The 12,363-nt window shown below is 30.0% G+C and overlaps 2 protein-coding genes across 2 annotated transcripts; one reads left to right on the top strand and one right to left on the bottom strand.

Annotated features, from left to right (window-relative positions):
• Nucleotides 1-3,237: 3,237 nt before the first annotated feature.
• LOC146951702 (GDSL esterase/lipase EXL3-like) lies at nucleotides 3,238-8,083 on the top strand. Its single transcript, XM_085754318.1, has 5 exons — nucleotides 3,238-3,571; nucleotides 6,234-6,364; nucleotides 6,525-6,755; nucleotides 7,053-7,308; nucleotides 7,668-8,083. The coding sequence occupies exons 1-5, from the start codon at nucleotides 3,295-3,297 to the stop codon at nucleotides 7,856-7,858; spliced, it is 1,086 nt and encodes a 361-aa protein (XP_085610444.1). The 5' UTR covers nucleotides 3,238-3,294; the 3' UTR covers nucleotides 7,859-8,083.
• A 1,590-nt stretch (nucleotides 8,084-9,673) lies between these two features.
• Nucleotides 9,674-10,676, bottom strand: LOC146951701 (uncharacterized). Its single transcript, XM_085749910.1, has one exon. The coding sequence runs from the start codon at nucleotides 10,553-10,555 to the stop codon at nucleotides 9,884-9,886; it is 672 nt and encodes a 223-aa protein (XP_085606036.1). The 5' UTR covers nucleotides 10,556-10,676; the 3' UTR covers nucleotides 9,674-9,883.
• Nucleotides 10,677-12,363: the final 1,687 nt, after the last annotated feature.

Raw genomic sequence — 12,363 nt, 5'->3', positions numbered from 1 at the left:
ACAGAAGTATAAGTTACGGAGATAACAATATATCATGAGCTAGCAAACTCTTAATATGGATCATCCATCCACATGTTAAATTTTTTCTTAATGTAACTTGATTTAACTCAACTGGCCCCAGTCTCTCACCTTCTACAATCTCTGTCTTCAAGCCCTTTCATGAAGTATGTTATCTTAGATAGATCTATAATTAACATATGGTTCTGTTCCTTCAGACAGAGACCAAATTTAAAACAGCAAATATTATAGTACAGGCCACATGTTTCTTCCTTATTTCTCTTAGTTGTGTGGCTCAAATCGATTTAACAATAATCGTACGAATCTCTTAGTTAATGTTTGTCGTTAGTGTTTGCAGCACAGTACGTTATTATTAATGGACCTCAATCCCTCTAGCTAGACTTAATATAATATCAGCTAGAAGGTGAAAATATATATCATTCACTAGTAATCTAGTATTATATTAAAAAGGCAAAATTATACTTGTAGTCCTTTAACTTAATTTTAAGTAACGGTTTTGTCCTTTATTTTATTGCAATTTTGTCTTCTGTTTCATTTTAAGGTGGATTTTCAAGCTTTAAATTTAAGATTCACTAAAAATATAGATGAAAAACCATATATTCGAAGATTGAGAGGCTATAAGAAAACAAAGTCATGAATTTGAAATTTGAAAATTCATATGTAAATGAACCAAAAAGACAAAAAAAAAAAAAAAAAAAAGGACTATACTGATACTTGAAGAACTAAAAAAATGTAATTTTGTCTAGATTTTTTTTTTTTTTACAAATTTTGTCTAGATTTTTATAGTGCACAAGTTCATCACTACTAAGATTGCACCATCCAAACATTAAGTTGTAACAAATAACAATGACCATGCATTCAATTTCTTTAAAGTTTAAAACTTGTTTTTTTTAATACAAATTTTTTATTTTTTTTATATTTTTATACATATACCTTTAAGATACGTATTAATATGACCCTATAAGTTCTTATATTAACGAGTTTAACTCATCTTTATAAAATAGATTTTACTATTTCAAAAAATTAGACTATAAATGTGCCAGATTGATCCAACAAATAAAATGTGAAACTTAACATTTCATCACTACACCAAATTGAAAGCGAGGGATCTAAAGGCTTTGTGTTAATTGATGAGTGAGACAGATGTAAGAAAAACAGTACAAATCAGAAATCACATTCATGGCCATATGTGAAATGCCACCTAACATAGTTGTATTGATTTACTATTCCAACACTCTCGGGTACGTATGCCTTTAATTTCCTTTCATGACCGACCATCCTTACCTACCTTTAGACATGATTTATTTCACTTTTGCTCTTTGCAAATTTGTATATATATATGGATATAGATTTTCTATGATTTATTATTTGACAAAAAGTTGCGTTTTTCTAATCAAAATGGGACGATTGCATTCATAACTAACCGAATTGGTAGTGTCGATGATTTTTTAATCAAACTAATATAAGTCATAGATTTTTTTTGCTATGAATATAAGTCACAGATAAAAAGATACGGAGACTATAGAATTGGTAGTGTCGATGATTTTTTAATCAAACTAATATAAGTCATAGATTTTTTTTGCTATGAATATAAGTCACAGATAAAAAGATACTGAGACTATAAAAGGTAAGTTTTTTTTTTTTTACTAAAAGGTAAGTTGTATATGGATAGAATTGGAAGGAGGAACCAAAACAACTAACACAAATAGGTGACTCAGAAACCTTATTTTATTTTTTATTCTAGCGATCAAAATTTTATTACTTATGTGTATTTTTATAAACGTATGCAGGGCCGTCTTAACAAATTTGTTGGCCCCGTTTTAGATTTTAGGGATTGACAAAAACAAATTAAATTTTGGGCCCAAAAAATTATTAATAAAAATTACTCTAGTGAGAGTTGAAACCTCAACCCCACACTTTATCACGAACATGCACGTCATTGAAACACTAAGATTTGTTTGTATTATTTTCGCATTACCTCTATATATATTTTAATTAACTGTCTTACATATAAAAAAAATGTTTTGGGCCTCAAAAAAATCGAGGCCCGGTGACATAGCCCAGCCTCGACAGGCTATGGGCCGGCCCTGAACGTATGCTACACCTATTATATTAATTTATGAAATGCTGAAGTTGCAATTTTCTATAAATTATTTTTAATAGATGTGTGATATACACGTATATTACACCTATTTATACAGGTCAACTTAATTGCATTTTAAATTAAAAAACAAAAAAAAACTCAAATTGCAACATTAACTTGTAAAAAGATTATTTTAAAAAAGTGTAAGTTGTATAGATGTTTGATATGCGAGTAGTAGGGTAACCACATAAGTTTTTTTAGTTCAGAAAGAAGGAGTTGTCCCCAAATAGATTCAAACTTTATTATTTGTGATTATAAGACTATAAAATCAAACTCTTAGCATACAACTAACATTGCATGAAGGAGTATGATCGAAAGGGATCAAAAAACCTTTAATGTTTGCAAAACTCCTTTTTATACCAATAAATAAAAGTTTCACCACTCAAATACTTTAACTGTTCCATAAATTTGTTCGTTCAATAAATTTTAATATGAACCCCTTTATACATTTGATTATCCAAAAAAAGTTTTCATATAAAAACTAATTATTATTTTTATCATTATTATTAACTAATACATAGATAATAACCCAAAATAATTTCTTGGATACGTGACCAACCTTCTACTCTTACCCTCCCAACCAACAACTTTAATTAACTATATATAGGATGTGTTAAAAAAAAAAAATACTTTAACTATTCTATTTTTGTAATAGTCCGCATTTCATATGGACCTCTAAAAAAGTTTAAACGTGGCACATATTACTTTTTAGCAAATTTTTATTATTAAAATTTATTAATTTTAATATTCTTTCCCTTTTTTTATTATTATTAAAATTTATTTCGTTACCAAAAATAGTAAGGACCCATCTTTGGATCTATTAAAAGTCCTTAGTAGACAAACTTTACTTGTTCATTTTTATTTATTTATTTATTTATTTACATTCCATCAATTTAGTAACTTAAGTATCCAACGGCTTATACTGATATTAAATAAAAACAACTGCACGAGAGCCGTTTATAACACAATATGTGCTTATGACAACCCACATTAACTTGACAAGACCTCATGCAGATGCATTTACTTTATGATCCCAATTGTTGTGTATATAATAATCATACCTAAAGCATTATATCATACTTATAATTTCTGTCACAGGAAGAAAGAAGTGTTTGTTGGAGGAGCTAGCTAGTATGGTGCAGCTCACAACTTCTCCAATGACTTCTTCATTTCTGATCCGTTTCATTGTATTATTTGCATTGTCCTACAAAACGAAGGGTTTGATAAAGCTTCCACCAAATGTTACAGTTCCAGCAGTGATAGCATTTGGAGATTCAATAGTTGATTCAGGAAACAATAACGACCTCAAAACTTTGGTCAAATGCAATTTCCCTCCTTATGGCAAAGATTTTCAAGGTGGTGTCCCAACTGGTCGATTTTGCAATGGAAAAATCCCCTCAGATATACTTGGTACTCTCTCTCTCTCTCTCTCTCTCTCTCTCTCTCTCTCTCTCTCTCTCTCTCTCTCTCTCTCTATTACATACACTCACTGTCATTTTCATCTTTGTCTTTTTTCTAGGTTAAAACTTTTTTGGTGAAAGACTCAGTTTCTCTTGATGTCATTATAACATTTTCCTTTCTATTTTATCTCATTCCTAAACTTCAAAGCAAAATAACGGTTCAGCTATATGGTCAAATTTAGAAACTTTCTTTTCTGTCTAGTTATGAGATCTTTTAATTTTGTACCGTTTTTCTTTCGCCATATCATATTTCGTTTCGAGTGTGAATTGATAGTTGTGGCATGGAAAAAAATTGTTTATAGCAGGGGTCCAAATGTAGAAATTTTGAGAAGGAAGACAAAATTATTGGAGAGGATAAGATAGGACAAGAAAATGATTTATTTTATCCTATTTCTTTGCTGCATCAAACATGATATTTAAGGAGATGATTAATATATCATACTCCCTCCGGTCCTATTTATAAAAAAAAGTTGACTTTTTAGATTCATTGAGTAATTGATGTATCTTGTCTAGAATATAGACCAAATACATCATTTATGCAATGAGTAAAAAAGTCAAATGTTTCTTATAAATAGAACCGAATGGAGTATCATGTCTCCCTATCATGACCATCAAACGAACCCTTAATGTATAATAAATTATCAATTCTCGTGTTTTTTTTTTTAAATTGAGCTGCAAAATCATTTATTTAATTTATTATAGTTAAATAATTTTTTCTTTTCAACTTTTAATTATTTTTTTTCTTTCCAAAAAAACTTTTAATTATTTTTTCAAAAAAATACAAAGACCATTTTTATGAAATTATATTTTCATACTTTGGAGAAAAAATTATGTTAACCCTACGATTCTCATGTGAAAGGGACATTAGTAATTCAGAATTATATTTTTTTCATTTAAATTTTTTATTTATAATTTCTCTAATTAATACCATCAATAAAATTATTTCCAACGACTATGATGTTTTATAATTAAAAATCTTAACCATTAAACATTTACACTAAAATATAATTCTCATCCTATATCCTTACCTAATTTTAATTTCAGTCGTTTATCTTTTTTTAAAATCGTTTAAGTCATTTATCTTTCATTTTAGTCCTTCATCTTTTTACCTAATATTTGTTTTAATCATTTATCGTTTGCAAAATTATACAAATTTATTCCTTTTTTTTGTGAACTACAAGTTTATTCTTTTATTAAAGACTAAAACAAGTATTTTTTTTATTTGAGCAATTACTAAAACAAATATTAGATAAATGATAAAGGACTAAAATGAATCAAAAGAGGGTAAATGACGAGTTCGGGTATGCTCCATTTAGGCTAAGCTTCATTTACTCCATTTAGGGTTTGGATGCAAGACATGTGGCAAAAAAATATGTAACGGTTGAGATTTTAAATTAAAAAACAAATATTTGTTTAATAAAGATACATAATAATAATAACAAACAAAATCATGTTCCCTTCTTCTCTCATATCACAACAACCTTTTATTGTTTTTTAATTTAAAATCTCAACCGTTAGATATTTTTTTGCCACATGTCTTGCATCCAAACCATAAATGGAGTAAATGGAGCTTAGCCTAAATGGAGCATACCCGAACTCGTAAATGACCAAGTCGAATCAAAAAATGATAAAGGACCAAGATGAATATTGGTTAAAAGATAAAAGACGAAAATATTTGTCAAAAAAGAATGACGAAAATATAATTTAGGCTATTTAGTTTTAATTTCTTTTTGAAAGTACCTTAGATAATCTGTCAGAAACAAATATATAATACTTACTGGCGTTTGAAATACAAGGGCTACTCGACCCTTAAAAACAAATATCCTACCTCAAGTGTTTGCAATATATATATATATATATATATATATATATATATATATATATATATATATATATATATATATATATATATATATACCTTATATTGTCTTGTAGCTAGATAGAAACAATATAGTTGAGATAGGAGACCCATATGAATATGGTCAATCATGTTCTTCCGCAGAGATTAATCATTGACAAAACCATAATACTTTGTACACCTTAGATTTAGTAGGTTCTTAACTTACTAGTAGCTACTTCAGTCAATGTGAATAGACTAAACCCTAGATCTAGCTCTTAAGTATGTGTATTTAAGAGTGATTCGCCAAATTTAGTTCATGAAATTGTAATGGTTGACCATTCAATCTTAAATTTAAAAAACAAATGACGAAATGATTCATAAATTTGAAATTTTTGTCACATTTATATCTAGGTAGGGTATAGAAGAGGGGTGGTGGTATGAAAGAGAGGGGAGAAGAAGAAGGAATGTTGTGGAACTCCAACTTATAACACGAGGTCCACGATTTGGATGTTTGTTGTCACATCAGAACATACACTTTAGAAATTTTACGAATCCAAACAAAAATAATGCAAGTTAAAATAGAATTTCCTATATTTGCAGCTATCAATAAAATCAGTATGGTATTGTATTAGATGAGATATTCTAACTTGTAACGTAGAAATCTTGACCACTTACAAACACATATTCATATCATATGTATGTCATTTAAGGTGCGACTCTTTAACACGACTCAAAATAGATCATATTCTCATTGCAATCAATTTACTTGCAGCTGAACAATTGGGTATCAAGGAGTATGTACCTGCATATTTGGATCCAAATCTCAAATCCAGTGATCTTCTTACAGGCGTAGGCTTTGCCTCTGGAGCTTCAGGATACGATCCTTTGACACCACAAATAGCGGTATATAAAAACATATATTTGAGATATATTTAAAATTTATAAGGTGCATCTAATAGGACTTTATACAATTTGATGTTAAAATTGACCCTAGTGTGGGTGGAAATTGATAATTGCGCGTTATTGACCATTGTTTTGTGACTTGCTTGTACAATGTAATCAGTCAGTAATACCATTATCTGCTCAACTAGACATGTTCAAAGAATACATTGGGAAGTTGAAAGGAATTGTTGGTGAGGAAAGAACAAACTTCATACTGGCCAATAGTCTTTTTGTGTTGGTGGGAGGTAGTGACGACATTGCCAACACCTATTATGTTGTTCATGCCAGATTGCAATATGACATTCCTGCTTACACTGATCTTATGTCCAACTCAGCCACTAATTTTGTAAAGGTAACTAACTAACTAACTACTATAGTGTCTAAAGGAGATAAGATGGGCTTTTTATTTTATAGAAATGGGTTTTTCCCATTTGGAAATGGTACAAGATATTTAAAAGAAGGGTTTTCTCTAGGTCTTCTAGTTTGCTCAACACTTGAAAAAGCTGATCGGGAGATAGCTTCCGATGAAAAAATGTCGATCAAAACATATCTTTCGATAAGTTTAAATCATTGGAAGATACGTTCCGATATAGTTTCAATTTTTAATTTAATTATATGATTTTTTTTCCCTCTTGAATAAAATGGATAGGAAATATATAAACTTGGAGCTCGTAGAATTGCTGTACTGAGTGCACCACCAATTGGATGTGTGCCATCACAGAGAACTCTTGCAGGAGGGATAGTAAGAGAGTGTGCAGAAAAGTATAATGATGCAGCAAAGTTATTCAACTCAAAACTCTCAAAGCAGCTTGATTCTCTTAGTCAGAACTCACCCAATAGCAGGATAGTTTATATTGATGTTTACGCTCCTCTACTTGATATCATTGTCAACTACCAAAAATATGGTAATTCCTATTATATCTTAACTTAGTCATAGAATTGTGAGGATAAATTTAGAGTTACAAATCGTAAAAAAATTGACTTTTGACATTCGATAATTTAGAGATATACTTTTAAATTTATTTTTTTAAAAAAAATATATTGTGTTTGTTTATCATAGTAAAAATCAGTTACAATAAATTATTTTGCAAAATAACTACTCAACTCATAATTTAAAAGAATTTTCAGTTTGTTTTCTTTTAGTTTCTCATTTTTTTCCTTTTTTTTATCATAAACAGATAAAAACTCTAAAAAGCAATTTTTTTTTTTATCAATTGTCTTATATTCTATATAAAAAAGATTGTATTTATTTTTTGAATTGCAGGCTTCAAAGTTGTGGACAGAGGTTGTTGTGGCACAGGGAAACTAGAGGTTGCAGTGTTATGCAACCCTTTAGATGCTACTTGTTCTGATGCTTCAGAATACGTCTTTTGGGATAGTTATCATCCTACAGAACGAGCATATAGAAAGCTCGTAGATTCAGTCCTTGAAAGATATTTGAGCAGATTGATATGAGAGCTTCATTAATTTAATTTGACTTCAAAGTTATTTTATCATATTTCTATGGTGCATCCAAATTTGTATTTTGATGAGTTTATTGAATTTCTTACTTGATTGTTTAAGTATTTCATTGGTGAGGGTGATTGTTTAATGGAAATGTCCTATGAAAAATCAAGGGCTGTCCTATGAAATATTTCTTTCTATTTGGCAATTGATTAGTAAAATTGATATTATTAATAATTGAGTTTAAAAATTTAATTTTTATGTGTTTACAAATTACAATGTACAATGGTTTTATGTTGAGGACCAATCATATATATCACATCATTTAGAAGAGCGAACAAACAAATTAGTTATTGAAATCTTAAATATGTGAATTTACGAGCGCATCTTTTACCGACAATCTTTGCAGACCTAGATTTCTAGCAACAGAGACTACTCATGGACAGCAACATTTTTGCTTCTTCTAATAAACTTAACAGTTACATTGAAAGACTAAAAAAAACTCTTACAATCTTGGATAATGTTCTCCAATTTTTCCAAGTGATTTGAAGCTAGGATCCAGCTAATGCACCATCTCAGCGCATAGCTTCAACCAATGTTGGAGAAGGTTTGATCTTCTCTATGTGAGTAACAGCCAACTCAACCATTCCAAGCTGATTTAATTTCTCATGATAAAACCCCAACATGTGCTGTCGTTTAAGAAACATCCCGCATCAATGTTGACTATATATATATTTGAATTGTTCTGGAGGTTCTCAACTGCTGGCAGAGCTCTCTCTCACATTCTTGATTGGATTTGCATATTAGATTATAATCACAACCATCATGATAAGATCATGTGCTTAAACTGAAATATGAATCATCATAGTTATGTGCTCAATTAAAATTTACATAAACTAACTTAAATGTCATCTTAACCATCTTAAGTCAAACTATATATATTTTTCCTTCCTAGGACATTCCAGCTTTGGAGAAAGGGAAGTCAAAGTGTTCGGCATCAAAGGGAGGTGAACTAGAAATAGATATTATAGTTATTCATCATGTAGGGAGGCATCCAAGTAAGCAATATTCCTTTTGCTGACATGGTTTTGAAGTAGAAGAACGAAATAGAGTAGAATCAATCAAGTATCACAGTTTGTATACTCATCGAAATTTAAGAAAGAAATCAGTGTGGTATTAATTCTATATACTGAAAAACATCTTCAAGTTCAACACCAAATGGTCGTCTGACTTAAAGCCTCTTAGACTATCCATTGATTCCACAGAAAAATTTGAGGCAGGGGTTAAACATCAAGAGAAATTTTCAGATTCAAACAAACAAATAACCCAATGTAGGAAATGAAATTATCAAGGCATACGATAACATCAAGAGAAGTTTTCAGAATGTTAACCAACAACGTTTTCATACATTAAATTCAAAACTTACATTAAAAACAAGATAAAAACCAGCCTAATTCATTTTTATTAAATGTTGAACTAAATAGAGAAATAAAAACCAGCAAACTACATGTTTATAAATGAGCTGATTGTAGTGCAGATTTAAAGACAAAGTTCACTCTTTTGGTTTTTAAATATGCAAAAACCAAACTTCATCAGGCAATTGGAAATAGCTTAAACTGTCCATTGATTCCACATAAAAATTTGGGGCAGACATTAACATTAAGAGAAATTTCCAGATTCAAACAAATACCCTAAAGCAGGAAATGAAATTAGCAAGGCAGTGGATAACATCAAGAGAAATTTTCAGAATATAACAGACATAGTTTTACATACTTCAAACTTTGAAGATGAGTGGCAGGAAACCAGACATAGTTATAAAACCAACCTAATTCATTTTCTATATAAACAGAAATAAAAACCACCCTACTTCATGTTTATAAGATGAACCGAAACTTTTTTTGCTCCCTGAATAACTACCATACAGGACATGAAATTAGCAATGCAGAGGTTAACATCATGAGCAAAATTTTCAGAATATTATAGACAGAGTTTTTCATTCTTCAAACTTTGAAAATGAAATTAACAAGGCAAGAAATTTTACTCGAGATAAATCTGTGTAAAGATTTCGAGACACTTCATTTTATACTCCATAGTTTGCATTTCAACTCTGATACTTTCTGAGTTCCCTTTTAATTCCACTCTATCCTCCATAGACTTGATAGACTCGAGAAAATTCAGCGTAAAGTTTTTGATATATCTAACAAACAGCAAAGAATTATCCAACACAGCCACCTTAAATATCATCCATTTTTCGTCAAGATTATCCAGATTTTCTCCCTTCTTCTCCAATTGTTTCTCTTTTTCCATAAATTTAATTAGCTCAGCAACCACATTCTTGTTCGAATATTCCTCTTCTTCTTCCTCCTCTTCAGCATCAACATCACCATCTTCTTCCTTCTCCTCCTCCTCTTCAGCAGCAGCACCATTAAAATCAAGATCAAGATCTTCCTCGTTGTCGTCATCTTCTTTTTCTTGTTCTTCCTGAATACTCGATTTGAGAGCATTGAATTGTTCATTGGCCTTACGACATAGAGAAGCGAGGTCGGTGATCGAAGTGAGAAAGTGATTCTTCATGAAAAGTGGATCAAGAACTAATGATTTCCACAGCTTGCAAACGCACCTCAACTCAAGATGATTACTTGAATCGACTCTTGAAAGAATTTCGATCATCACTTCATCCGGGAGTGACATTGCCGTTGCTTCTGTCATAGGAAAACGTGAAAGAAGTGGCCGCTGCTGGTAAGAAAAGAGAAACTGTCTTGTTGTTTTGATAGAATTAGAGAAGATAGATATAACTTAGAAGTATGGAAGAGTGAGAGTGTTAATTGTAATGACTGGGAATGGATCCTCTCCAGTGACTGGAGGGTCCAGTGAAATCTCAGCCTTTAAATCAAAATAAATTCTTGAAAATCTAAATGTTTAAAACTTGAAATTATGAGAGATAATAAATTTAATGGTGTAGATTCCCACACTGCAGAAAACAGGAGAAAAATACACTGGAGGAAATCCCCTCCCGTAATGACTCATGAATGCATGTGAGAACTGAGAGGACTTTAAATTGTGTCCACAATTGTAATTTGAGGGAAAGATTGAAATAAATTTAATTAAACTCAATGATTAATTAGCTCTATCAAATGAAGAAAAAAAAAATCTTGGATGAACCAAATTCGATTCTGGGTCGAATATTTTGTTGTCAGATTATATTTAGTTCACGACTGAATGTCGAGTTATGAGGACTCCTTATGGTATAAGTTAAAAAACCAAAAATAGAAATAAATCTTAAAAATTGTGTATTCTTAATTTTAAAAGTTTTATATTTTGCATCATGCTAAGAGCACAAGTAATCTAAAAAAAGAATTAAAACATAAACTTTATATTGAAAATATAAGTTTTTAACTTTTACGGTTATTGAATGCACAATTTTCAAAATTAAGTTTCTATATTTGGTTTTTTAATTTGTGTCTTCAGGCAGCAAGTTACATTTCTCTTATATTTTAAGTATCTTTTTAACATGTGCATTTATTGATTTATTCAATTTTAAACTTCTTAACTTGTGTCTTAAGGACACAAGTTAACATGACCCAAAATACAATGTTGCATCAACACCGTAAAAAAACTTATTTTATATTTTTTTGTCAAATATACACCTATCTATCTCTATCTATCTATCTATCTCTGTAATTGAATCTTGAGTCGTTTGTAAGCCTCCATTGTGCTGATGTGGCATGCTTTAGAGAAGTTTCTCATCTCTAATTAAACATCCAAAGCGATTATAGTTAAATTTTACAACTTCTAAACTTAAAAGATTAAAACTCATAATTTATTTAAGTTACAAAAACTCTAAAAGACTCATAACTTAAAAAAGACTAAACCTTCATGAATGCAGGTCCATTCATCGATTACTCTCCAAAACAATAAAAAAAAGTCTATCATCCTCCATTAATTGTTTAAGTTACAAAAACTCCTCACATTTCTTACTTAAATCATTATTTTGAATCCTCTCTTATTCATAAGCCACAATGTTTTATTTACGTGTCCACCGTAGAAATAACTTTAACAAAGACGATACATAAATAAATGAATTTTTTTCTTACAAAATTAAATAAATGAACATAATCATAATTGTTTTATTATAGCCATATTTTAATAATTTAATATTAACGGTTCATGTATCTAACAAACTACTAAAACACTCCCCCAATTTCTTACACCATTGGATATATCTCTTAACATTCATCTAAATATAACCTACAAAATAGAAAAATTTAAAGAGTGATTTTTCAGATCCACCCCACTATTTATAACCACAACTTATCTCACACTAACACCCCATTATTTATAACCACAACTTATCTCACACTAATTTTCTACTCCATCCTATAATTCCACTCAATCTCTTAATATTTTCACAATATCTTATATCAATCTAGCAAAATATACTTTTCTGCACTTTTGTTAATGAATTGGTGGGTTATTTTTATTTGGGGCTATTGTTAGATCCATGATCATTGTGTGTA

Source organism: Medicago sativa, chromosome 1 (genome assembly GCF_051527215.1).
Source record: "Medicago sativa cultivar Bolivia chromosome 1, Bolivia_mono, whole genome shotgun sequence".
Classification (NCBI taxonomy): Eukaryota; Viridiplantae; Streptophyta; class Magnoliopsida; order Fabales; family Fabaceae; genus Medicago; species Medicago sativa.
The sequence above is the reverse complement of the archived record's forward strand: the minus strand, read 5'-3'. Positions and strand labels throughout refer to the sequence as shown.

Bases quoted from the DNA above. Each gene is read 5' to 3' on its own strand.
- LOC146951702 (XM_085754318.1), top strand. From the start codon at position 3,295: ATGGTGCAGCTCACAACTTCTCCAATGACTTCTTCATTTCTGATCCGT. The intron at 6,756-7,052 runs GTAACTAACTAA...TAAAATGGATAG, and splicing joins CAGCCACTAATTTTGTAAAG to GAAATATATAAACTTGGAGC. The intron at 7,309-7,667 runs GTAATTCCTATT...TTTGAATTGCAG, and splicing joins TGTCAACTACCAAAAATATG to GCTTCAAAGTTGTGGACAGA.
- LOC146951701 (XM_085749910.1), bottom strand. From the start codon at position 10,555: ATGACAGAAGCAACGGCAATGTCACTCCCGGATGAAGTGATGATCGAA.